At 34.2% G+C, this 26,162-nt stretch overlaps 5 protein-coding genes across 8 annotated transcripts; 2 read left to right on the forward strand and 3 right to left on the reverse strand.

Annotated features, from left to right (window-relative positions):
- Positions 1-575: 575 nt before the first annotated feature.
- LOC142542461 (MMS19 nucleotide excision repair protein homolog) lies at positions 576-3,762 on the reverse strand. 3 transcript variants are annotated; one of them, XM_075649088.1, is made up of 5 exons: positions 2,823-3,759; positions 2,631-2,685; positions 1,901-1,998; positions 868-1,023; positions 576-778 (listed from the first exon to the last, which is right to left on the reverse strand). In XM_075649088.1, exons 1-5 carry the CDS (start codon positions 2,841-2,843, stop codon positions 755-757), a joined length of 354 nt encoding a protein of 117 aa, XP_075505203.1. In that variant the 5' UTR covers positions 2,844-3,759; the 3' UTR covers positions 576-754. The 3 variants fall into 3 exon arrangements, with proteins under 3 accessions (XP_075505203.1, XP_075505202.1, XP_075505201.1); XM_075649087.1 differs by lacking the exon at positions 576-778 and having other exon boundaries at positions 785-1,023; positions 2,823-2,885; positions 3,042-3,762; XM_075649086.1 differs by lacking the exon at positions 576-778 and having other exon boundaries at positions 785-1,023; positions 2,823-3,760.
- A 1,239-nt stretch (positions 3,763-5,001) lies between these two features.
- LOC142542462 (lysM domain receptor-like kinase 3) lies at positions 5,002-10,586 on the reverse strand. 2 transcript variants are annotated; one of them, XM_075649091.1, is made up of 11 exons: positions 9,459-10,586; positions 8,326-8,401; positions 7,806-8,104; positions 7,248-7,393; positions 7,077-7,166; positions 6,877-6,982; positions 6,493-6,644; positions 6,319-6,416; positions 6,062-6,188; positions 5,756-5,863; positions 5,002-5,413 (listed from the first exon to the last, which is right to left on the reverse strand). In XM_075649091.1, exons 1-11 carry the CDS (start codon positions 10,057-10,059, stop codon positions 5,249-5,251), a joined length of 1,968 nt encoding a protein of 655 aa, XP_075505206.1. In that variant the 5' UTR covers positions 10,060-10,586; the 3' UTR covers positions 5,002-5,248. The 2 variants fall into 2 exon arrangements, with proteins under 2 accessions (XP_075505206.1, XP_075505205.1); XM_075649090.1 differs by having other exon boundaries at positions 5,004-5,413; positions 7,806-8,108; positions 8,327-8,401; positions 9,459-10,582.
- A 2,934-nt stretch (positions 10,587-13,520) lies between these two features.
- LOC142542463 (hexokinase-1-like) lies at positions 13,521-18,655 on the reverse strand. Its single transcript, XM_075649092.1, has 9 exons — positions 18,041-18,655; positions 17,254-17,404; positions 16,954-17,136; positions 16,198-16,272; positions 15,943-16,098; positions 15,550-15,648; positions 14,993-15,123; positions 14,476-14,557; positions 13,521-14,090 (listed from the first exon to the last, which is right to left on the reverse strand). The coding sequence occupies exons 1-9, from the start codon at positions 18,322-18,324 to the stop codon at positions 13,746-13,748; spliced, it is 1,506 nt and encodes a 501-aa protein (XP_075505207.1). The 5' UTR covers positions 18,325-18,655; the 3' UTR covers positions 13,521-13,745.
- A 2,150-nt stretch (positions 18,656-20,805) lies between these two features.
- On the forward strand, positions 20,806-24,022 carry LOC142542464 (protein CHUP1, chloroplastic-like). Its single transcript, XM_075649093.1, has 4 exons — positions 20,806-21,335; positions 21,422-21,489; positions 21,894-22,661; positions 22,937-24,022. The coding sequence occupies exons 1-4, from the start codon at positions 21,182-21,184 to the stop codon at positions 23,834-23,836; spliced, it is 1,890 nt and encodes a 629-aa protein (XP_075505208.1). The 5' UTR covers positions 20,806-21,181; the 3' UTR covers positions 23,837-24,022.
- A 585-nt stretch (positions 24,023-24,607) lies between these two features.
- Positions 24,608-26,124, forward strand: LOC142541433 (uncharacterized). Its single transcript, XM_075647966.1, has one exon. It carries the CDS (start codon positions 25,001-25,003, stop codon positions 25,928-25,930), a length of 930 nt encoding a protein of 309 aa, XP_075504081.1. The 5' UTR covers positions 24,608-25,000; the 3' UTR covers positions 25,931-26,124.
- Positions 26,125-26,162: the final 38 nt, after the last annotated feature.

Consider the following 26,162-nt stretch of genomic DNA (forward strand, 5'->3'; position numbering starts at 1 on the left):
TTACGTCGAAAGGAGGGACGAAATCTATTGTTCATGTTGTCGCCGGATTCCGACCCAATACCTTTCTAATTATCTATTTGAAATTTCTTTTTCTGCATTTTTCCAAAACCCATATTAAAGATTATGAATAAACGAACAGGAACACGATAATGTGCAGAAATTATTGTATATCAATTATACAGGGAATTGCTTCTACCACTGCCATTATTTCCATCCTACATAAATTTTTTATAAAGTAGATATACACGGCTCCAAACTTAAGTTCTATAAATAAAAAAAAAAATACGTACTCGATGGTTACTTACGCTAAAACAAAAAAGAATGACTATTTATGGGATAAAAAAAAAGCAACGAATTTTGACAGGGACTTCCCCCAATATGGGCCGCGCAAATTGTCATGACGGCTGATTGTGTGTGGTGGTTGAGATCTGAGACTTGAGAGTGAAAACCAAAAATAAAATAAAGAAAGTGACGTATACTAAAGTTTTGATATTTAAAATTAGTTAACATTGACTATGTTTTTAAAATTGTTGACTATGTTTTTAAAATTGTTGATTACAACTTAAAAGTCTTGACTGCCTAGTCCGCCTGCTCGGCTGTCTTGCCCCGCCTAGACCCGTCTATTAGTCGCCTCAAGCCGCCTCGACCCGCCTCCCCAACGCCGTATAGCTTGGGCCGCCTAGAACACCCGCCTCATGCATAGGCGGTGCGGTCGAGGGCCGCATACCGCCTAGGCGGCCGTCTCGACCGCCATTTAGAACACTGGTTGGAAACTTAACTGCAAAATTTTCATACATTAGAAAATAATTATCACGATATGATCAACACTAGATACAAAGTTTACCAATAGATCAATCCATGATTTACCTTCCTGTCAAGCTGTCCCAACGCCTGCACCTGCAGATTTTGGAGATAAGAGAGAGCTACAGCCTTGGCTTCACTATAAGTTACCATACCAACATCTTTTTTCCTCAACAATGCCAAGCAACCAACAATTGCTCCGCGTAATGCTTTCCAATCTGCCTGATATGAATGAAAAATCATCTGTCTTTAACTTTACACAATTGGAAGCTCCAGTGCTTCAATTATAAACAAATAACAAGTCCACTAAAAAATATATATATGTAATTCATTTCTGTAGCGTGAACAAATTGCCTGAAATGGTCTCACTTAAAGCACTTTCACAAAGTCGACATTAAGGGATGAATGCATTTCTTTAGAAAAACTGGAACTTATGATGAAGTTGTTTTATAGCTTAAACCTTGTTTACAAATCCATCTCAAATTGAGGCCTGATTCTAGCAGCCAACTTCATGTTAAGCTGATTTAATCATCATCATGACACTCGAGTCGTTAAATTAAAAAAAAGGATTATAATGCATAAATTAAAGAATTGAACATAAGCCTGTCACGGGGAGCATCAATCATGAAAGAGAGGTACTAATATTATAATGAGTGTGATTCAAATGTAACATTCAGCTAAATTAGAAATCTTTCCAGCAGTGATCCAAATATATCATGCCCCTTGTGTCCCTCATACTTACACTGCCTACCTAGTTTTCACTCTGGAAGAACGTAATCCACATGTTGCAGTGATGTAGTTTGCCTAGTAGCTTCACAGTCATGCAGCATTCTTTCACGAGTGACAAATCCTAACTCAACATCTATTGCGAGATTAATGAATGACTGACGCCCCCAAGCGGACACAATTCCTGTGGTAGATGATTGAGATGATTAAAATATGGATGCAAGAATGAAGTGAAACAACGGAATAACTAGATGATGAAGTTAGAGCAACCTGTCAAGAAAGGTTAAAAAAATATATGGAACGCCAATTAAACACATCCAAAGAACAAAATGGAGCAGATAGACCAATTTCTTCAATACCATTGTTTACTCACCAATCTTTCAGAGAAGAATCCTATCCGACTATGTATTGAAGTATCAGTCAGGGGCTTCGATGTTAGTTTATCCAAAACTTCAGCCAGGAGGAGAATTCCTGAATCATAGCATGATAAGCATCAGCCTTCAGATACATTATAATCTGAGGGAAACACGAATAACATTTACAAAAAATTGCATGACATCCAAAATAATAGGAGCATCTATATTGCAGGCCTTGAAAGTTTTACATCATTTCACGGCTCCTAGAACACCGGTAACTTAGTTTTTCTTAATCAGAAGATTAGCACCCGGACTCTTCTCTACAGTAAGAATATAAGATAAATTTTCTTGAGCATTCCCCAATCCTAAAGTTGTTTCTTAATTAAGTATTAATAAATTCAAAAGTTTTCTGGAATTGACAGAAAACAGCAATCAGCAGCACCAAACACACCCCACATAAATCTATCTTACACAGCAAATAGGGATTGCCAAATCCATAGGTTAGGTTACATTCCTGGGGTGCTTTATGCCTTCACAGCACTAAAAAAAATTATTGAAACGCAAAAAAAAAAAAATTTGAAATCTACAAGCAGTATAAACATATGAGGTAAACGATGTAGGGTAAAAACCCAGAAAATTATCACAAACATAAGCCCTCATTACAATGAAGTAACATTGACTTCGAAAATAAAATCTTGATTTTACTATACACACATCACATTGATGATAGTATGAAAACAAAATTACCACGAGAACGGATAATATGGTCTGTAGTGGTCAAATACATCTCCATCTCCCTAACCTGTACATGCGTAACAACAATGTATACCCACCAAAAATTTTAAAATAAAATCTAGGATAGGATAAAATCTATTACAAAAGGAAAAAAAAATTATACTTCAAAACTAACTATATTAAAAAAAATTAGGAAATTCTTACAAGTGCTTCTATAGTCAACATATCATTTTTCAGCAGGGTACCAACTGCACTGACACTTGCTTCCTGTAATTCAAATTAACATCATAAATACACAAATTTTCAGCTTACAATTTGAAAGTAGAAGCAACCTAAAAAATTTAGCATAAACTAAAGTACTAAACATTTGAATGGTATACAAAATGGTTCCTCTTTAACTGTGATTAAGTATAAATCGCTAACCCCTGATGGATAACTGTGTCTAGTAAACACTGGTGAAGATTGAGCAAAAACAACAGAACAAGGGCTTTCAAAATGGTATAGAAATAAACGAGAAGTCAAATGCTTGCAATGGATTTAGAAAAGGAATAGTTCGTTCTGAGAACTACTGTTAGTAGAGTGATGGGTTCACTAAAAGTTGGAAAAGAGTATAAACATTTAATTAAGACAACAGAGTACGGACATTCAAAATAAATAAAATAACGAAAAGGTAAATGCATGACACAAATTCTGGAAAAAATATCTTTTATTCAGATAAATTGTATCAGATTTCTAAGTTCGCTGAAAATTGGAAATTTCATAAACATCGAACAAAATATCAGCATGCTATGGACCTTTGATATTTCATATGCATTAACCAAGATTAAATGTTTACAGTGACATAAGGAAAAACACTTAGTCTTTTTTAGAATAATTGAAACTGGTAAACTTCATAAATACTGAGAAAAGGCAGCAAAGTAATAGCTTCCAAATTAGTGCAAACAAATAAACAAAAAGGTAAATGCTTTACAACATATTCAGGAAATGAAATGCTTATTATAAAAATCCCTGTAATAAAATTACCGTGTTCACCAAAAATTGGTAGAAGTTCTAAACACTGAGCAAAGAGCAGAGTAGTTGCGCACCCAAAAAAAGAATCTTTTCCAATATATTTTTAAAAAATGATTATTCTTTATGACTCTTGCCATTACTCAGATAGTCAGATTGCGCGCCTGTTTTGTGGCACCATAGCCGTAGTGTTTCAAGGGGTTTGCAGCGAATCTGTTTATGTATGTGACTTTTGGGAATTTTTTTTATTAATTTCTTAACAAAAATTACGGCTTATATATCTCAAAAGTGTAGGTTTTTTGTGAAACGATCTCACGAATCTTTATCAGTGAGACGAGTTAATTCTATCGATATTCACAATAAAAAATAATATTTTTAGCATAAAAATTAATATTTTTTTATGGATGACCCAAATAAGAAATCCGTCTCACAAAATACGATTCGTAAGACTGTCTCACACAAAATTCTGTCATCCTAAAATATATATATTTATATAATTTATTTATTCTTTTGAATGCGCTATTGTATAAATTACTTTATTTGAATTTTGATTATCTCAATAAACGTTCGTATTATTATATAAATATAACTTTGAGTCTAATATCGACAAAATAGTGTCACTCTATTTTTTTTTATATCGATATCACCATATACTCAATTATTTATCCAATAAAATTACCTCAACCGCATGATAATTGTTCGACTTGATATCGGTAAAAAAAATTAATTTGATTTTAATTTCTCCAAATCTAATTTATAAATTTTTTAGCAAATGTACTTGTATAAAAATGAGTAGATCTCTTGTGACACGGTCTCACGAATCTTTATATGTGAGATGGGTCAACCCTACCGATATTCACAATAAAAAGTAATGCTCTTAGCATAAAAAAAATATTTCTTCATGGATGATCCAAATAAAATATTTGTCTCACAAAATACGATCTGTGAGATCGTCTCAAGCAAGTTTTTGATTATAAAAATAATAATTTATACAAGGACTGAACACTCGTGCAGTGGACACTACTATATATAAGAAGGGCTTAATTTGTTTGGTTCTGTTAATTTCCTTGAGGATTTATTACATTAGGCATTTCTGGTTTATTTTCACGCACAAATAAAGATTTTTTTTTAAAAAAATTATAGAATTATTATATTTTTTGTGATATTGAAAACACTTCAAAACGAAAAAGAAGAAGAGGAAGAACACACTTAAAACCCATTATAAAAAAAACACTTAAAAAAGTACTTTAAGGTTTATTAAATTGCTGTGATCTCTTCTACAATCTCACCAACCAGATAATTACTGTTGGTCTCCTAGAAATAGATGAATACATTATATTTTCATCCATTTTGTGGTCTTTATATAAGAAAAATACATCCCTCGTCTGTATATAAAATTATAAAATAAATGCAAAAACATTTGGAACATATCATTTCACGCCAAGTTAATCAATGAATCAACTAAAAAAAAGAGGTTACCGAACAACAAGTGTATTTGGTTCATCTCTAATTCGCATAAATAGTGGGGCTATAAACACAAACTACACATACCAAAAAATTCAACCAAAACAAAAAGCTCCGAATCAGCCATCTTGATCGTCGGATTAAAAATCAGTCATTGTTTATCTTCCAAGAACGAGGCCACTAAATACTTGGCTATTTCCTGCGAGAGTTGCTTCCCATTCGACAGAGGACAGTAGTATCTGCGAGAGTGATATCACTAGTTGCTTCATGTCGGGTCTTAAAATGGGGTCCTCATCTACGCATTGCTTCGCTAACATAGCCATCTGTAACGTAGTTATACAGAAGAACAAGAAGTGATCAGCTCAATTATGCTTCTTGGTATGTCAGGACGATTCAAAAATGAGCTTCGGTTTTTGGTTTTGGTTTGTTGTATACTTTACAATGTGCATTTGCCATATGTGAATCTTGAATTTCAATAAAGAAAATCACGATGGTTAATTGGTTTTGCTTGGACTTTTCACTATTCTCAACAAAATCTTCAACCAAGCATTGCGCTCATCTTCATATCACGAAAAAAAAGTATATTTCAAATATAGGCAGGGGGGGGGGGGGGGGGGGGTCTAACATTTAAATAAGCTCGAGTTTGAGTTCTGATATCACATTACCTTGAAAACACAATCGTGTGGATACAAATCCATCAAATTAGGATCAATGTGATCTTTCAAGCTTGCCATACTCATGGAGTCAGGTGCATTCCTCAAAGCCGCCACTACCTGAAACTTCACCATATTAGAGGATCGTGGAGAATTTACCTTGGATAGAATGTCATTTATTGGAATAGATTCAGATAATTCTGAAAAGCGGAGACATGAAGAAAATAATTTAATGTGAACACTCCAACAAAATATAAATCGATTCATGACCAAAAAATTTCATTTGTATTCATCCAGGAAAGCGATGCCAGGACTTACGATCGATACCAATGACCGTCTTTCAGAACTTCTTGTCATAGCCTCCTTTCCGGATATTAATTCAAAAAGCACCACACCAAATGCATAGACGTCACTTTTGCTTGTAGCATTGCCATCCCTCAAGTATCTGAAAAATCAAGAATTTTAAATCGAATAGAAAAATTAATAATACATGAGAATTTATTCAGGGGAAACTTAGAAGTATTTTTGGACAAAAACTTACGTTTTTGCTAGTAATAAGTATAGTTAACACTTACTCTGGAGCAAGATAACCGTATGTTCCTACAACCCTAGTGACTGACTCTTCACCATCGTGTGTTTTCATCACAAGTTTCGCCAAACCAAAATCTGAAATCTATATAAATTTATAACTATTACATGAGGTGATCTATATGGTTAGTACAACAAATAACTGAGGTAGAACAACAAACCTTTGCTCTGAAGCTGCCATCAAGTAGAATGTTGCTTGTTTTGATATCTCGATGCACATAATGTGGTTTTGTGTGCTCGTGTATGTATTCTAGGCCCCTAGCAGCATCAAGTGCTATTTGAACCCTCGTGACCCAAGATATTGATGTATGACCTATTTAGAACATGTAGACAGAATCCAATGTAAGTTATCAGAGCTAATTCTATGATGACTAAAACAAAGGAAAATTTTTAGAATGAATCGTGCTTAAATATTTATACCAATTAATGTTAATTGAGATTCACCGATGGAGACCCCAAGGTAAATATAGGTGGGTGAAGCTCAACAATACGGATTTTCAAAATAGAGGGTATCCCACTGATACTGAGGGCTAGAGTGAGCTAACCTTTAGTCTGAGGATCATGCAAGTGATTTCTGAGAGAACCCTTTTGAGCATACTCGTATACAAGAAAGAGTTCATCAACACTGGCAGCATAACCAATCAATTCTACCTTTATAAGAATCAAAAGAAAAAATAATCAACACTACATAATCTCACAGCCAAGAGCACGAGGTACAGGACATGAACTGCAAAAAAAACATTACCAAATTTGTATGATGGACTTTGCATAGAACTTTGATCTCTGCCACAAATTCCTTAGTTTTTGTAGCAGTCATTCTTTTGATAGCAACTTCCTGAAATTTCACCCCATAACATCGCATTATTATCACTTCATTGACACGTGATGGCAAGCAGCAAATTCAAAAGTTTTGAACCTGGTCTCGAAGAAGGCCATAATACACCGAACCATATGTTCCATGTCCCAAAAGATTAGACTCGGAAAACCCGTCTGTCGAACACAGAATTTCATCGTACGTGAAAACTACAGGCTTATCCATGTCAAATACATCAGTCCCTATCACTGCAGTGGACGAGTCAAATACAGTTAAGAATATGATATTATGAATTTCCCTAAGCAATATTATAATATTAAAGACCTTGTAACGATAGGAAAAACCAGAACCAGGTTTTAGCAAATTTTGAGAAATGCAGTCCAAGCTTATTACACTAATTTTTCAGGAAATTATTCAATTTATTAGAGTGGGTAATGCAGTCCAATCTTTTAAATTCCTTGGTTCATTGTAGAAGAGTGGGTAATAAAGTATTAAAGTGTATGGCTTCCGTTTTGTAGCCAGCTGTCTCATTTCAACAAGAAACACCTCCAACCAACCAGAGGTACTCAGAAATAAACAAAAATCATACTCGTCACACGATACTTTAAAGAAATTAACATTCATAATATAAGAGCAGTCAAGAACATTTGAAGTTTAAACCTGTAGGAATATTTATTTTCTGGTTGCTAGATTCCTCAATATGATGCTTCGAATTCCCAGAGTTGCCACAAATGGATCTCCCTGAAGCACAAAAGAAACTCGAGTTTCGAAGAATGTGAAATTTGTGAGAGTTCTTCCCTTCTGAATTCTTTGGATGGCTTCCTCGCGATCCACCAGAATAGACAGATGATTTCAAGCAAACAAAAACAAGCACCATAACAACAACCAGAACCAATCCAACGGCCAGACATCCGATAATCCACCAATAAGGTATGTGAGACTTGTGATTCACTTGATCTCCAACTGGTAAAAATGCACACAGTAGGTAAAGTGCTTGAGTATCAAACATGGAATGATTATGATTTGTTAGGTAATAAATAATAATATAACCAGAACATATTTTTTCAGGTAATTTTAACGGGAGTGAATGTAAAACATATACATTCAGCGCTTTCCGAAGAAACCAACAACTGTAAATTTTTCGAGGACGCCATAAAGGAGAATGCTGAAACATATCATACCTGCAAAGTTATCAGCAGATGGAGCTGGACCAGGAACAGGTACATCATCATTTACGAGATAAGGCTCGCCTGGAGCTGAAAGTGACGGGCAAAAGGAAAAACCAAGTATAAAGGAGTGACGGAGAATATGAAACACGTAGTAAATGTTATTATCAAAAAAGTACCCAAAAAATCTATATCTGCTGAGGGAACTGGATTTTAACTTTACATTAAAACTCTGTCATGCAAAAACCTGCTTTAGACTCATTAATTATCAAAATAGTAAAGTTTCCATAGCATCATATTTAATTAAAGAAATTTGGTAACGAGTAATCTCATAACTCAAACATAATTTGATTCTATTTTGAGGTATCAGCTGGTTCATAAATCTGACCAGATTTCCAAACCGCACCCATAGTAACTAAAAAACCTATCACCAGTTCCCTGCGCCATGTCTTACACCGACTTTAACATGTGTCATCATGAACCATTAAGGAAGATAATTTTCAGCAGGCGGAAATAACAAACCTGTGTTACAATTCACACCTGAAATTCTATCTCAGACAGGACTCAGATTGCTTTATATTCAATTCAATGTTTCAAATTACTCATTTCATATAACCCTTGTTCTTTGCTTCATTTTATTGTGTTTGACGAGATAAGGAAACAATCCAGGCGCTTTTTCTTAATATATTTTGATTGCACACCACGAGTATAATGCTCCCAAATAACAAATTTCAACCATTCGAAAGCTTTTTTATTCCATTCATACTGCGTGATCCTTATTTTTTACTGAATTTCTTTCACATAATCAAATCTACTGGGAGAGCATATTAGACAGTGCAGAAAATGGAAATTCTAAATAATATTCCAAACATTTCAAATTCAATCTATCCCATATCTTTATTCTATATATCACAGATCCTTGCACAGCAAGATAAAGGCAAAAAAAAATAAAATCTGAAGCGACCTCAAAGGATCAAACCTCAATTTTCCATTAAAAAATAAAGGAAAAAACAAAACCGCACACTAATCAAGAACCCAAAGTCCAACTGAAAATCATGCATTGCCGTCACAACAAAATTAAACAAGAGAGTACATCAAATTAAAATTCAAAAACCCCAAAAGGGGAAGAAAGAAGAAAAAACCGTACCTGAATTCAGTGGTATATAATAAAGTTTCCCAATTGTCACATTATCAGGGTTAGCAATCCCATTAACAGCCTCTGTATTATCCATACTAACTCCAAATCTGCTAGACAAAGACTCCACACTATCCCCATCTTCCATCACATAACTCATCAGATAGTTCCACAGCCCACTTGAGCAACCACACACTAGCTTAAGTGACACCACTGCACCTTTTCTAGCTGCTCTAGTGAAATTTGAAGGAAAATAAGCCAACCCATTGTAAGCCTCCACAACCAAATCATAGACAGACCCATTATTCTCCCTCACGGTAAAAGTAGTATTTGTCAAGTAAGTTTTCACTCTTGAGGCGCAAGAACAGTTCTTTTTTATGAAAATGTAATCCCTACCATTCCCTTCAAATGTAATGTCCTCTCGTAAAACATCGAACATGCTTTGAATCACGGGGAGTGTTTGCTCTGGCGTGGGCTTGAAGGCTAGAAAAGAAGTGCATAGGCGTTTAGTGTCTGTACAGTTGAGTGGAGTTGCTGCTGCTGATGTAATGATTTCTTGAAACAGGATTTTAAGCAGAAAAAACACCAGTATTTCTGCTCTTTCTAGAGCCATAGTTGTAATAATTCAATCTTGATAACCAACAAGCTCAGAAAATTGAATCTTTGATGGGAATTTATAACTATATACCCGAAATTGAGACTTCCATGATTTTTATGTCAAGAATTCAACTGAATATACGTAGCTAAAACAAAGGGGGATCTGTAGAACTGTCGAGTGAGATTTGGCAAAAGCCAGTGGGGTGTGAATCTGGAGATTCTTGATTAGGATTTGTTTTTTCTCCGCTGGGGAAAAAGGAGATAGAGTTACTGACTGGTTTCTAAGTGTAGAGAAGAGTGAAAAAAGGGAACAAAGGAAGCCATTGCCACTTGACAGCTAAACTGGTACAAGTCGCTAGCATCTTTCTTAATCATTCATATTTTTGTTAATCTACAAGTAACCTTGAGATTGTCAATAAAAGGATCTTTCTCAACTTTACAGTCATTGATGTAATAAATTTAGTGTTTGACTCGAGAAGTCACGATTCCACTCACTGGAATTCTGGGGCCAATTTGGTATAATCTGACTCCTCCTCGTCGGCTGCGTGGAGAGACCGGCAATTACATTTTATTCCCTTCACCTGAGGTAACATTTGAATATACTATATTATCAGGTACTCTAGATATTCGTCGAGTGTCCGAGTTGGTGATCACTTATCAACAAATGTGAATTCGATTAATCCGATCAACATGTTCTCAAACTTGTTCGAAGTTATTTAAATAACTAGTGTAGTTTGTATGTAACTGTGTTAACTCATAAAATTACCTCCGGTCAAAAAAATTTGATCAATGTTTGATTATAAAATCATTTGAATAAATAACATTAAAATATGGTAATTTTTGGTTCCACGACTCACACTTTCTTTTTATTCCATGGATTAGCAATGGACATTATTTCGTTTAGAATTGTGAGTTTGTAATAAGACAAAAACTTGTGTGAGACGGTCTCACACATCGTATTTTATGAGACGGATATCTTATTTGGGTTATCCATAAAAAAATATTATATTTTATGCTAAGAGTATTATTTTTTATTGTGAATATCGGTATGGTTGACCCGTCTTACAGATAAACATTCGTGAGATTGTCTCACAAGAAACCTATTCTTGTAATAATTAGTGTGGCCTTCCTTAAAAGCATTGGTTTTATATGCCAGATCGTAGGGAACTCACTCTTTGCCTCTTTTGCTTGAACATATTTTATTTATATCATTGCATTACAATTCCCAGCTGTTGGCAACGCACATTTTGGATAATATATGTATGTATATATGTGGTGACAACTATATAATAATGATATTATAGTAAAATTAATTATTAGATAAACATGGTAGAAATGACATTGCGTGAAATTGTAAAATTCTCCATTAGGCCCTTCACTTCAAAAATCCTAAAATAATTTAAATAGAAATAATTAAATTTTTTTTGTAAGAAAATAATTAATCTTTTGATGAATTAAATTCGGTCGTCGCCGATTTGAACAATTGGAAATGCGAGAGGAAAATAGTTTTTTTTTTTAAAAAAAAAACTATTAACAAGCGGGAAAGCTATTATTATTGTTATTATTAATTAAGAAGGAATATAAATGTTAAATCATGAATTGAATTATTCATTTATGCTTGGATATATATTAATTTTGCCCCAAGAAAACGAAAGTTGAAACAACAGGAAATAAAAGCAAAAAGGGGACATGACAGTTGGAATTCGGCCCCATTATTAAAATTCAAACGCTCTTTCCTCGGAGAAAAAACACATAATCAATGGTTTAATTTTTATTTAGAGCTTCTCTTTGGGATATTACTTGCCCGTTTTTATTCAGTTGCTGTAGCGAATCGGGAATGCTCTTCTATTTATGAGGTGAGTTTTTGCCCCACGGTAGTTGCTAGTATATAGAAAGGAAGTGAATAATATTTACTTATCGCAAAATTCATATGAGATGGTCTCGTGAAACAATTTTATGAGACAAATTTTTTATTTAAATAACTCATTAATTTTTTTTATTATAAATATGAATAAAATTGATTTGTTTCACAAATTTCGACCTATATTTTATATATATATATATATATATATATATATATATATATATATATAACAAAAAGAGTATGGGCTCCCCATAGACAACTACTCCACTCACCATTATTACCAGCAATTTGTGGCTCATGATAAGTGCGAGTATATTAAATTTTACATAAAATTTTTATAAGACGGTCTCACGATCAATTTTGTGGGTCAAATATCTTATTTAAGTTATTTATTAAAAAATATTACTTTTTATGCTAAGAATATTACTTTTTATTATGAAAAAATATCGATATGACTGATCTGTCTCACAGATAAAGATTCATGAAATCATCTCATAAAAGATCTACTCACAACTTCACAGTAGTCTCATTCTCCATTTTTTTCTCATTTAAATTTTTACGTATTACTTTTTCGAAATCAAAGGAGACAGTTGTGAGTTTGTCCTTTACAATAAAATAAATTATAAGTACATGTTTTGTCTTACCATTTGAGGGATTGGGATCGATCATGTCCTTGTGCAATCCAACCATTGCACACAACTTGTCCATCATTTTCTATATATATATATATATATATATATATATATATGACAGAGAGAGAGAAAGGATGTGTGGATATGTGATAAATTATTGTTTAATCTAAATATCATATATAAGGTATAATCTGATACATATGATAGGATAAATTTTTAAATAAATTACCATAATTTTTAAAAATTCAAAAAAAAATCGAACAAAAACACTGAATTGTCAAACGGCCGACCCAAGCCCGTCAGCAAACGGCGCAACAACCAACTTGACTGGTTAGAAAACCTCAACCCAACCCAACCTGAAAAAAGTGTTTGGAGCAATTTTTGTTAAAATTTTTTTTTAATAAAAGAATGAGTAAGTTTCTTGTGAGACGATCTCATAATCTTTATCTGTGAAACAGGTCAACCCTACCGATATTTAAAATAAAAATTAATACTCTTAGCATAAAAAGTAATATTTTTTATGGATGCCCCAAATAAAATATATGTCTCACAAAATACGAACCGTGAAACCGTTTCATACAAATTTTTGCCTAAAAATATATACACAAATCATTATAAATAATATAAATATTTCGAAAAATTTCAATCTTATTTGAATCATTATAAAATATATAAATCTTTTGAATTTTATCAAATTTAATAACTTATAAATAATATAAAATTTTCAACAATCGTCAAGATTACATGAGCCACTTCAAAATTCATCAACAAATCATATAATAAAAAAATTAAATAAAATTAACAGGCCGACCCAATTTGATCAGCTTTCAAACGGAGGTCCAAAACCATAACTCGACCTTCCTATATTGTATTATGTCACAAGCTACCCAACGAGCCTAACCCATTTTAACGGCGTCAAAATTTATTGGTGTTCTAATATTCGAGCTTGAATTTGATCACATAAATTATGACGACGCCTGCTGCAAATGAAGGCCACAGTTAATAAAGCCGTCCATAAAATGGACATGTATAAAATTAAAATTTCTTTTCAGTTTATTATCCTTGTGTTAGTTTGGAGGTAATAATGATTCCACATCCCCAATGGAAGATTAAAGGCCATACATGAAATTCAGCATGCATTCCAGCACACGCTTAACTGGATTCTTGAACAGTGCAAATGGAGAAATAATCAGAATTGGTCACATTTTAAGAAAATACTTCTTCAAGATAGAGCGAGTGGGATGCGGCAAGAAGAGCAGCACCAATACCCGAACCATCATTCGAGTGCTCTACCACGATGCCTGATGCAGTCTCCTCTCCAAGCAATTCATTCAGCGTGTTTTCTAAGCACTTTCGGTATTCGGTGTAGTGCTCATATAGTCCACCATCCATGGCTACAACCGTCTTTTCACCTCCTTCTCGTGGAGTATCCCGCCCCATTTTCTTCAATACACCTAATATACCAGCAGCAGCGAGACGTGCCCCACGCGTGGCAATGATGTTGCAGAGCTCCACCACGACCTTTCTTGTTTTCAAGGAAGTATTGGGTATCTGAGGTGGGTTGAGAAGTTTCAACATTAGAATGTGCAAATGATTTGACGACCATCAAAGATTGGTTTAGCATCTAAACTGAGATGAATCTTTAAACACAGCGAAAAGACGATATTGAAAACAACGAATTTGTATTCAGCGGGGTAAATTCAGCACAAGTGCTAAATTAGCTTAAACATCATGGTTTGGAGAATTGATTGTCTTTGTTTTTATGGTATTCAGCGGGATAAATTCAGGACAAGTGCCAACTGCTAAACTGTCTTGGGCATCATGGTTTGGAGAATTGAAATCTTATCATAAATGAATTATAGAAAAACATACTTTTAAGGGTGTTTGCTATTCTTTCTTTAGTGTAAAAGATAATGTGCAGACCAGTTAAGTTTACCTCTAACAGATCCCTCAGTTTGTTGCCAACCACTTTCAGATCAGAGGATTTGTCCAGATGCATTGCTGACATTTCTGGCGTCCTGCAAAATGTAAGCACCAAGATCAACTATTTAAAAGGAAAGAAGATGCGGGAAATTGCTCCAGTGATTTAAACATGCCAGCGATTTCATCAGAGTGTTCCTTCTATTCGGTTAACTTTTCAATTAGAGCTTTCAAATTTAAATAAATAAAAAAGGGGTGATCTTCAACTTTTCAGCTTATTCGCATGATTTTAGGAATGCTTTATTGAAGATCTTCACAAAAATTATCTTGATTACATTTGTATTACTTCATTTTTATTTTTCTTGCTTTTGAGGAGGCAACAGCCACCTTGCCTTCTAATAAGAAAATCCATGGTTAGGAACAACGATTTTCACTCCATAAAATGATGGTCCATTTGATATTTGTTACACTATCAAATTTATTAACTCAATACCATGAATTTACAAGCGAATAAATAGAAAATGTCAGAATACCTTAGAACGAAAGGGATTTTAAGTCTGGGAGGAACTTCATCGCCGAAGAAGGCGGCCTCCTCAGCCATCCTAAGTAGAACTCTACGTAAAATTTCTCCCAAGTACATACCAGATATTAACTTCTCAAATATCTGTAACAATAGTAAAAATATAATCCGATGGCCAATGGAGATAGAACATATTTCCATACTGGGAAACAACATCACTGTTTGTAATGAGCATTGACACAGTCTTTGTTTTTCCGATGGTGATGTTTGCTAGGAACTTTTCTTTAAAAAATGCTTAAATAAGCCAAAATCCAAATACCAGAAAATCCGCTTCATTGCTCTTTTAAAAAGTCAAAAGTAATTGTCTATTGTATCCAAATATAAAAGTAATCATGCTCTTGTCCTGATTAAAAAAGTGTGTGTGTTTTTAATCGCCATGCTTTTGTATCCAAACTTGTCCATGATAGATCCTACACTTATATAGGATTCAAATAGATAACTGACATATACAACAAAGTTGAATAAAACTGAAATTACAGATGATGTAGCGTACATGAACATGTTAATCACCTGCTCACTAGGATTCAAACTTTCAGCGTCCAACGCAATGTCATATTCGCTCAGCGGAAGATGTGACGACCTGAAGTTACCCCACTCCATATTTATAACCTAATAATTTTTAAAAGATTCATCAATCCAATGGTTAACGGGGAAGACATTATTTAATATAATTCCAGGTTTTAGGAATCAGAATAAATCAGTATATACAATAGAATAAATTAGGAGATATGCAAGTATTTTTTTTCCATTTTCTTGATCTCCTCGTTTCTATATAATTGGTGAATGGTGATGTATTACCCGTGAATAATTTTCAATGAAATGAAGTGTTATTTTTCTTTCCCACAATTCTGATATCTGGCAACAAAATTTTCAGCATAAACTAAAACTTTGGAATTTGCTAACCATTTCTCCAGATTTAGGCAGTGGACCATGCCACTTTGGTATTGCTTGGGCACGTTCCACATAAGCTGCATTAGTTCCCGTACCCAATATCACAGCAATGGCAACGTCCTTGTTGGTGTGCCTTCCTCCAGCTAATGTTCCAATCGTATCGTTAACCTAAGATAGAATAACCGTCAAGAAAGGCATTTTAAACATGAGAATTTCTGCCCAACTCTCAATAGAGGATTAGATTGAAAAACGATGAAATTTTTTTACCAATGCTGCCACCCGCATGTCAACACCCTTTCTATTTAACGCTTTTGTCAGTTCAGCTACCACGTCTTGGCCAACCTGTGACATTAATAGAGTTACAAGAAACAAAATAACATGCTTTAATAAATCCAATGTCAGCCACCTAATGTATTGCGCACAAAAACCATGAAAACATTAGACTGAAAATTGGATGAGAAATTTAATAACAAAATGCCAAATTTTTATGATTTATGAACTAAGGAACTGGAAGTTTTTCCACTCTAAAGGAATGTGAGTAAGCTAGAGATTGACGATAAAACCAAGTACATTGCAAAAGAATATAAACAAACGATTACATGCAATTTACATTATTCCATCTCAAAGCCTCTCAATCTCAACAGCAACAAAGCAGCACATTTTAAATCCATTTCTGAGCACACTGACTTTCTATGTATTCAAACTGGTCCAGCTCCACATCTTTCCAAAGAAAAAGCAACAATAAGATAAAAAAAATGAACATCCAAGTAAGGATCTCAACTTTTTTCCAAAATTGCTCAAGGACATCAAAAACTGTGAAACCTGAAGGCTACATGTAAATCACCCTCGTATAGAAAAACACATTTAATAGAGACTGACATGTGATTAACGATGAACATACTATATCATGTAATACTAAAGATGTGCAGGTTATTGCAAATAACTTAAAGGTAAAAATACTTTATCTGCTGCAATTAACGAACCATTTTATATGAAATGAAGAACACGAGAGAGAGGAATTACGGTGTCATCAATAGAGAAGCCCTTTGTCCACCTAATAAGGTTTCCAGAATTTATTGAATTTTGCATCACGGGAAATGAGAAAGTGAAACCTAGTTCCCTTTGCCTACCAGGAGGTTGTTGAAACATTTGTTCTTCTTCAGCAACAAAACTTGCAAGTTTTTCCACTATAAAATCAAAAAGTGCCTGAAACCATTTGTCTTTAGCACTCAGGCTTTGTATGTCGACCTCATAGAGTAAGGAAATATCTTTTCCAATAAGAAATAGAATAATAAGGCAATATTGTTGATATAAATAACTTACTTCTGAGCTCCCACACATCAAAGCAGGGGGGATAGATGCCTCTGTAAATTCTTGATGAGCAATACCTTCGTCTTTGCCTTTCAAATGGACTCGCAAGACACGGAAGTTCGTTCCACCGAGGTCAAGGGCATAAAAGACTCCAGCCTCATCACTGAGACGGAAATAGTGAAATTGGCGAATTTTAGCCAATTGTTCAAGGACGAAAATAAATAACAAGAAACAAAACAAATTTATACTTATTTCCGAAAGTACTTTCTGATGCTAATTAAACATCCATATATTTTCCACAACAGTTGCATACATAAATACTCGTTAGAAGTTGAGATTCCTTCATGCAAAAATAAATTTCACACAGAATATTCATCATTTCCTTTTCCTTCCCCACAATTCTAAACAAACTGATTCGAGACGCTTCCCTTACTACAATGAATCAATGGACACAAAAAATTGACAACAATTCAAGAGCAAACCAAGAATTCAGCTGAAGGCGCGTCCCATTTGATTTTTAGGTGTGAAAGTTATCATTTTTAGACAAACTCCACATCTTTCATGAAAGTTTCGATTACAATCAATACAGTTAAACCCAATCCAACACGGATGTAGACTTGATGGACTTTGGCAGAAAACATGTGTTTTTGGAAAAGTTATCTAAAAATAGTTTATTATTTATTTTCATTTGATGGCAATTGCGCAACTCGCCCACCCATCCAATAAACAAAGAAGATTGATAATTAATGAAGTTCCACCAAGAAAATAAAAGGAGAATAAATTGGATAAAAAGATATACCCGGTGGGAAGGTTATCGACATAGCTAATAAGCATCTTAAGCTTGCTCCCTCCTTCAGATACCAATCCGGCGTGCATCTCCACGGTCATAGCATCCGCCACTTGTTTCAGCCTCACCTCCGGCGTCCCACACTTCTCCTCAAATTCCTTCACAATATCCATCGCCCGGCCCCACCTCCCAGAACTTTTCATCCTCTGCCGCACCACCAAAGCCGCCACGGCAACGACAGTAGCAGCGCCGATCACCGCCGCACCCACCGCCACTTTACCCATTCCATCCTTCATCTTTCACCTCACAGGAGCTAAAAATTGGGTCTTTATTCGTTTTTCCACAGTTTCCTGGCGGAAAAATCAATATCACGAATAAGGCGTTGAATTATCAGAAAAAAATGACAGGGTAAAAAGGGGAGAATCGAGTGGGGAACGAGGAAAAGTTGGAGCTAATCAGTGGAGGGAAATTTAACAGAGGCAAAAAAGATGGAAAGTTGCGAGAATTTTTCGAGATCTTTTCTGTGAATTCGAAAGGAGATCAAATTCGGGTAACAAGATTTCAGTCGCCATTTTTATAATCTTTGCTCCATCCCACGTGTTCTGCTCCAAATTACTATTTAATTCCATCAATTATATATGTAAACCAAAGGTGAAGTTGACCACCTATTTTTATCCATTTGTTTTAATTTTGTCCGAAATTTAATTAAATGAAATTCTTTAATTCCTTTTTTTAATCATATTTTATTTCATTTTAATACATTCCAGCTTGATAATTAGTCTTATCATCAAAAAAAAAAAAACCCCTTTGAAAATAAATAAAATATTATTGGTATCGTCTCGAAATTCTAAATATTTAATTTCACCCTCTTCTAAACTTCAACACCTGTCCAAATAAAGGTTTATTTTATTAATGTTACTGCAAATTGAAGAATATGATACCCACATATTAATTATTGTTTTATTTAAAAATTACATTAGAAAAAAATCTCCATGTTCACATTGATTGATAAATATAAATTTAAATTACCTAAAAATATTATGAGCACATGTTTTGTCAAGAAAAAATATAAATCGGAGAGTTTTATGAAATGTATCAATAAGTTAGACTTATGTTAAGAGTTGTTTTTTGCGCAAAATAAACTCGAACGCTCGAGAAATCGCACATTTCAGATGCTTAAAAATATATGAGTCATTTTCGGATGTACACATAAAAATACCCATGACTTAGGAGTAGATTTTATTTTCTAGTATATTATTTTAGTGCAAATTTTGTGGAACATGGCTACATGAGTTTAGAATCTGATTACACTTCACTAAATCCAGAGACGGGAGACAAAGTGCGTGTGGTCCTCCTGCTCGGATATTTATAAGGAAATTAAAATTGACAACATTAATCTTTATATGTGAAACGAGTCAAACCTACCGATATTCACAATAAAATGTAATAGTTTTAGCATAAAAAGTAATATTTTTTCATAGATAACCCAAATAAGATATTCGTCTCACAAAATACGACACGTGAGACCGTCTCACACAAGTTTTTGCCTAATTATAATTATAATAACAAAATATTATTTGCACATATTTTTCTAATCTGTCATCTTTACGAATCTGCATATTATTAGTGGATAACTAGTATCGTTAGTTTGAAGATAGATGAAATGATAAATTATGTATAATATAAATACAACAAATTTATATATAGGATAAAATGATTTATGACTTGTTCTAGAATTTGAGTCAAATAGTTTATTTAAAAAATAATAAATTAAATGATTGATTTGTTTATTTGGATAAGAAGAATGGCCGATCTATTATATTTTTTCTGTGACACGAGACATCTATATCCATATTTATAATAATAAACAACATTTTTTTGAAATGATTATAATTAGGATAGAGCTATCTAAAAAACGATTTAAATATTTATATATATATATGTATGTATGTATGTATAAAGAATAAATTATATATATATATATATATATATATATAAAGAAATATTTAAAAATATATTATATTTATCATGTCCGGAACACTCGTAATGATCAAGCATCATATATTCTTGGTTTGCATGATCAGGCATCATATATTCTCTTTTTATAATTGTTTTCTTATTATCTTATCATTTAATTTTAGTTTTGCAAAAAGATAAATTAAAATAAAATTGGCATATATTCTTAAATTATCGTGTGCGAAAATTATCTTATTATATACAATTAAAGGTATATTCGATATTTTATTAAAATACTAATATTTATCACTTATTTACCAAATACTCTACATTAAAAAAATATAACTTTTCCGTTCAAAAAAATATATATAACTTTTTCATCTCGATTTTTAAACACTAACGACTCTTTCACAATCTATAAATTTAATAATTCTTCTAAAAGAACAAATTTTTGCAAACAATCTCTAATTTATTTTAAAAAGCGTATGCTCGAATACTTTTAACTAAATTTTTTTTACAATCCTTTTAAAATTAAAAGATTTGTATTAAGACCGATTGATTTTCAAGTTTTCAGTAAAAATATGGTAATTATTATTGATTTAGATATCGTTTGTCGTTTGGATGAGACGATAGATAAATTTAATAAAATTTCGTCTCGACAAGCGGAGTCTTTTACAAGAAAATGAAGATGAAAAAGGCCGATAAATTTACTGTCCACTTGTGAAAATTAAGGTTTAATGGGACATTACGTAGACAGTTAAATAAAGTTGTTCACGCACAACGGCCAAGAAATTTTTTGGATGAAAAAGGAAAATAAAAAATAAAAGAAACAGCACCATGATTCCCCCTTTCCCACATCTATCTGTTTCCCGTTTGCTGCAAATCGGTCTCACTGTATGGGGAAGCAAATTCTTGTTTTGTTTCTGAGTTCCAATTATTTCCGTCGAAGAATTAAAGTATAAGAAAACATTTATGTTTTGAAGTAAATAATATTTATTATCAAATGGGGTTTTTTTTGGTTTTGTTTTTTCATTTTTATATGGTGATCCTATTTGCATTTTCAACTTCTTGTATAGTTATGATTGAAAGATGGAAATTTTTTTTTTTTATTAATATGTTTACATGCAATTTAGAATGATTCGAACTGACAAAGCATCTTGTGGACAAGATTGAGCGTTGAGGTATTTTTATTTGAAAATGGTGGCGAGAGGGAAAAGGGAAATCCCCTTAAGACCTGTGGTTTTGAAGTTTGGGGTGGCTTTGGCTATTTCTCTTGGTGGGATTCTTTATATTTATTTCAAAACCAAAAGAATCAAACCCCCTAAATCGAAACATTCTTACATATCTCCAGGTTAGATTTCTCACTTTTTTTTTATACTGTTTTCTAATGATACTCGATTTTCTTTTCTTTAAAGATGCATGTTTTTCCTTGTATAGATCGTGATACCAGGAATGATTCAAGAAGAGAACACGGTGTGCTCAGAGACGATAATCATGCTGTGCAGGTAATGCCAAACTCTTGCTCATGTGCAGACCCAAGAATTTGTGTATTTGAGCAGAGTGGACTTTTAGTGTGTCGAGCATTGATGATATTTATTTATTTTATTTTATTGATAGGAGAACCACGATACTCTCTTCGTGCCAGATAGTTTGGCTCTGAGTGTGAAGTGTTCTATATATGATGCAAATTTTCTTATTGTGGTTGACAATTGTATTTTTTTTGGAAAGGGTATGAATGAACTTCCAATCTTATTGATTTTGTTAAGTATAGTGAATGATTATTGAATCTATGAGCTTTTGTGTGTTTTCTTCAAGAAAAGTTCGAGTGAAACTTGCAGAAATTAGAAACAAATTGCTTCCACACCGAAAGACGATTGTGTCGAAATTTACTTTACTTTGTTTTGTTCAGGATTTGTCTACGACAAAAGTTTATTCTCCAAATTCTTTCAGCAATGTCTCTCCTAGTAGCAGAAATAGTGGAGACATAGATGGTTATCTATTACCGGAGTTTAATGAGCTTGTCAAAGAATGCAACACGAGGGATAATATTTCTCCGAGGAAGAGTGGGGAATCATTAGTATCGAATGTAGAGTCACCTAGGGAATGCAGGAGTGCTGAAATTGAAGATCAAATAAGAGAGATTAGAGGCCTTAGGAGTAAAATTCAAATTCTGGAGGAACGGGAGAGGATTCTTGAGATTCAACTACTCGAATGTTATGGCCTCAAAGAGCAAGAAACTGCTGTTATGGAGCTTCAGAACCGGATAAGATTAAATGAAATGGAGGCGAAAATTTATGATCTTAAGATTGGGTCGTTGCGTTCAGATAAGAGAAGATTAGAGGCTCAATTGACATATTATGCAAGAGTTGTGACAGAACTTGAAGCTGCAAAAGCTAAGGTAAAGATCCTACGGAAGAAACTTAGGTCTGATGCTGAACAGAATAGGGAACAGATCTTGATTCTTCAAGAAAGGGTTATGAAGCTGCAGGACCATGAAAAGAAGGCTGTCGAAACAGATCACGACGTTGAACTGCAGATACAGAAACAGAAGGAGTTGGAGATAGCATGCGAAGAAATGGAGAAAGTGAATAAAAATTTGAAGAGAGAAAATTCCGATTTGGCTCGGAAGTTGGAATGTCTGCAAATGCTTGCAACATCTGCATTAGACAATGAAGAGGTAATTGTTTGTTGTTGAGACCAATAGTTATCCTGTGGCTGTTTGTGTGGCACAACAAACAAAAAATAGTATTGAGCAGCTGAATAGTTTGTAGCAAAGCAAAAGAACATGCTTTCTCGGAAAAAGGAAAAAAAACACGCCCATATAACAGGTGTGCAGTTTAACATATACCATCAGCCTTTTGGTACAACGCCAACGTTCGGTCCTCCATTTGTTATTTGATTTTTTTATTTAGAGTGATGGTGGCATAATATTGGGTTTTCATTATATATCAGGAGCAAGTTATTAAAGAAGAGAGCCGGCGTTTAAGACAGCAAAACGAAGATTTAACAAAGGAAATTGGCCAACTACAAGTTGATCGATGCACAGATGTTGAAGAGCTCGTCTATCTCAGATGGATAAATGCTTGCTTACGCCACGAACTGAGAAATTTTCAACCTAGCTGTGGTAAAACACTTGCCCGGGATCTCAGCAAGACGTTAAGTCCCAAATCAGAAGAGAAAGCTAAGCAGCTCATACTTGAATATGCAAGTAAAGAAGGCTCCATGGACAAGGGACCGAATACTAAGGATTTTGATTCTGACCAGTGGTCATCTTCACAGGCTTCGTATCTTACGGACTCGGGAGAGCCGGACTATTCATCCGTTGATACTCTGTCGACTAAAAAACCAAACCCACCAAGCAAAATGAGGAGTTTTTCCAAATTAATTAGGCTATTACAAGGAAATGACAGTCTTCATCATCAGGCTCCACTGAAAAGAAATGTATATGTGGATGACACCTTAGGTAGATATTCTAGCGATACTCAACCAGAAATTCAAACCGATTGTGGTCCCGATGGCCTTATGACAAATTTTATTACTTCATCTGGTGAATCATCTAGATGTTCTTTCGATCTCCAAAGATCCTATTCACGAGGACAAAAGAGCATAACTCGGGAAAGCAGTAGTTGTTCTCGAAGAAACAGTGATGATAGTTCCTTGAGTATTTTCAGAAGAATTGATTCAGTATCGGAAGATGCAAATGATTCGTCTTCAAGTAACCACCAGCCTACACAAGATGTTCAAACTGCTGAGAAATCTGAACTAATCAAATATGCTGAAGCCGTGAAGAAGTCTAGGACAAAATCTTCCTTTCGCAAGAGATCCTCCTCATTTAGTTCTTTGATATCTTAAACATAATTTTCTTTTTTCTTGTTTCTACAACAGCCCTCTAGAAATTTATACAGGGTTCATAAAATTGTTGAAAAGACACTTAATACACATCAGAGGTTCTTTATTATTATATATGGTTGAGATTTGTAGCTAGTTGAGTACGATGAGATTTAAAATGTACATATTTTACCCGGAAAATAAATAGAAAGAAAAGGTTGTTTATTATCCCATTTCTTCTCAATGTTTTACTCAATGTTATGCCTTAAACACTAAAAAATCAAGACGAAACAAGCAAATTGAAGCAGCAAGAATCGACCTCCTCGGCTCCTCTACTAAAATATCAAAATATTTACTTTCAGATTATTTTTTTTAGTACAATTGAGACGAGGTTGGGGTGAGGAAATTTTTTGTTTTACGCGGGTTCCAAACTGCCACGCCTCTCCCCTTTGTGGAAGAGGTTTATGCCAACGCATCTAGAATGTGGTGGCACTGGAAGATGTGTTTGATATATGTATTTATGCACGAATTCATATTTTTCTACGAGTTGCAACATTCTTTGAGTAAAAGTGAGATCTTGAATATCTTTATTGTCAGAAGGAAAATACGATCAGTTCCAAAATTTAAGCTGGTAAACTTGTCAAGTTTATTATTTTATTGTGACTTGATCACTGATCAAGGAAGGAGTGTGACCTTAATCTTAACAGTCGAGATAAAAAAATAGAGATAGCGATAGACCATAGAAAGTATTTTGACCATTGATTTCTCGATATGTAATCCTTCCTTTCAGGGAAACCTCTTCTCGATGAAAATATTTCCTCGACCGATGAAATCTGATGTTCTATTTTTCATTCATATTTCTTTAAATTTTTCACCAAATTTTTCATGACTTTTTGTCTTGACATAAATCCGATCTTTTTCATGTGCAAGATTTGATCTTGTCATGCCCGATTCTTTGTTTTTCATGTACAAATTATTCATTCATCCAGGGGATATTGATCGGTCGATTCTTGATGAGATTCCGAGAGACTATCCTTTCATGAGGTAATTCTCGGAGAAAAACTCCAATTCTAAGAAAAATCAAATTCCCTTTTCTCCAATCAATCATGGAATTTATTGTTTTGTGTTTATGATTTATCACATTTACGTCCGTTCCATTTTGGCTACAAAAGAATAAAAAAACCAAGAATGGCGTACCTTGCGAGGCCAAATTCTTTGTCCTCGTCGCGAGCACCCTATGCTCAAAGATCAACAAACGATCCAGTGACATATAAAACCGCGCAAAGTACTGTAACTTGCACGTATCAGGCACATATAACCGGTTTCTGGCGAAATGTGACTGTTTTATGGAGCAAGAATCTGATGAATCACTCGGTAACCATATCTATCGATAGCGTGGAGCGTGATCACAACTACGAATGCAAGATCGATCTAAAACCTTGGCATTTTTGGGCCAAGAAAGGGTACAAAACATTTGAAGTTGATGGAAATGAGATTGAAGCATATTGGGATTTAAGATCAGCAAAATTTTCAGGCGGTCCAGAGCCCTGCAGTGATTTCTACGTCGCCTTAGTTTCTGAGGAAGAAGTTGTGTTACTAATAGGAGATTACAAGAAAAAGGCTTACAAAAGGACAAAGTCCAGACCAGCCCTTGTTGATGCCATGTTGTTTTTCAAGAAAGAACATGTCTTTGGAAAGAAATCCTTCTCCACTAGAGCAAGATTCGACCACAAGAAACGTGAGCACGACATAGTTGTGGAGAGCTCGACTTCTTCCGGGCACAGAGACCCTGAAATGTGGATTAGTATTGATGGGATTGTGCTTATACACGTCAAGAATCTGCAGTGGAAGTTTCGGGGGAATCAGACTGTGGTAGTGAACAAGCAGCAGGTTCAAGTGTTTTGGGACGTCCATTCGTGGTTGTTTTGTGCACCGGGGTCCAGTTACGGGTTGATCATATTCAAGCCCGGTGCACCGGAGGCGGATAGTGATGTGGAGGAGAACAGTTGGTGTGATGCTGCTAGTGATTGTAGTGCAAATAGCAGGTATTTTTCAACACAGAGTTACTCAAAGGCATCACACTTCTGTCTTTCTCTTTATGCTTGGAAGATTGAGTGAGATCGAAAATCAATTTGTATGCAAATGTGAAAGATTCATTATCATATAGTATATATGATGTAGACAGGAGAAAAGGCAGCTCAATGTTGCTGCTGATGTTCTTGCATGGAACTTGGAAGAGGGTTGCACGTTCATAACTTGGAACAGCATTTACATTACAGATGCTGGTAATTATATGATATAGATACTATATAACATATTGTATAGCCATCGAATTTTGTGCGTTATCCGG

The sequence above is a fragment of the Primulina tabacum genome, chromosome 4, assembly GCF_025594145.1.
Source record: "Primulina tabacum isolate GXHZ01 chromosome 4, ASM2559414v2, whole genome shotgun sequence".
Classification (NCBI taxonomy): Eukaryota; Viridiplantae; Streptophyta; class Magnoliopsida; order Lamiales; family Gesneriaceae; genus Primulina; species Primulina tabacum.

Bases quoted from the DNA above. Each gene is read 5' to 3' on its own strand.
- LOC142542463 (XM_075649092.1), bottom strand. From the start codon at position 18,324: ATGAAGGATGGAATGGGTAAAGTGGCGGTGGGTGCGGCGGTGATCGGC. The intron at 16,099-16,197 runs GTAAAAAAATTT...ATTCTATCTTAG, and splicing joins ACATGCGGGTGGCAGCATTG to GTTAACGATACGATTGGAAC. The intron at 15,124-15,549 runs GTGATTAACATG...CTATTGTTACAG, and splicing joins GTTTGAATCCTAGTGAGCAG to ATATTTGAGAAGTTAATATC.
- LOC142542461 (XM_075649087.1), bottom strand. From the start codon at position 2,843: ATGTTGACTATAGAAGCACTT. The intron at 1,999-2,630 runs GTAATTTTGTTT...GCTATGATTCAG, and splicing joins CCATATTATCCGTTCTCGTG to GAATTCTCCTCCTGGCTGAA. The intron at 1,024-1,900 runs GTGAGTAAACAA...CATTCATATCAG, and splicing joins GATTCTTCTCTGAAAGATTG to GCAGATTGGAAAGCATTACG.
- LOC142542464 (XM_075649093.1), top strand. From the start codon at position 21,182: ATGGTGGCGAGAGGGAAAAGGGAAATCCCCTTAAGACCTGTGGTTTTG. The intron at 21,490-21,893 runs GTAATGCCAAAC...TGTTTTGTTCAG, and splicing joins ACGATAATCATGCTGTGCAG to GATTTGTCTACGACAAAAGT. The intron at 22,662-22,936 runs GTAATTGTTTGT...ATTATATATCAG, and splicing joins CTGCATTAGACAATGAAGAG to GAGCAAGTTATTAAAGAAGA.
- LOC142541433 (XM_075647966.1), top strand. From the start codon at position 25,001: ATGGCGTACCTTGCGAGGCCAAATTCTTTGTCCTCGTCGCGAGCACCC.
- LOC142542462 (XM_075649090.1), bottom strand. From the start codon at position 10,059: ATGGCTCTAGAAAGAGCAGAAATACTGGTGTTTTTTCTGCTTAAAATC. The intron at 7,394-7,805 runs GTTTAAACTTCA...CGTCCACTGCAG, and splicing joins GAAAATAAATATTCCTACAG to TGATAGGGACTGATGTATTT. The intron at 7,167-7,247 runs GTTCAAAACTTT...GTGAAATTTCAG, and splicing joins ATGGCCTTCTTCGAGACCAG to GAAGTTGCTATCAAAAGAAT.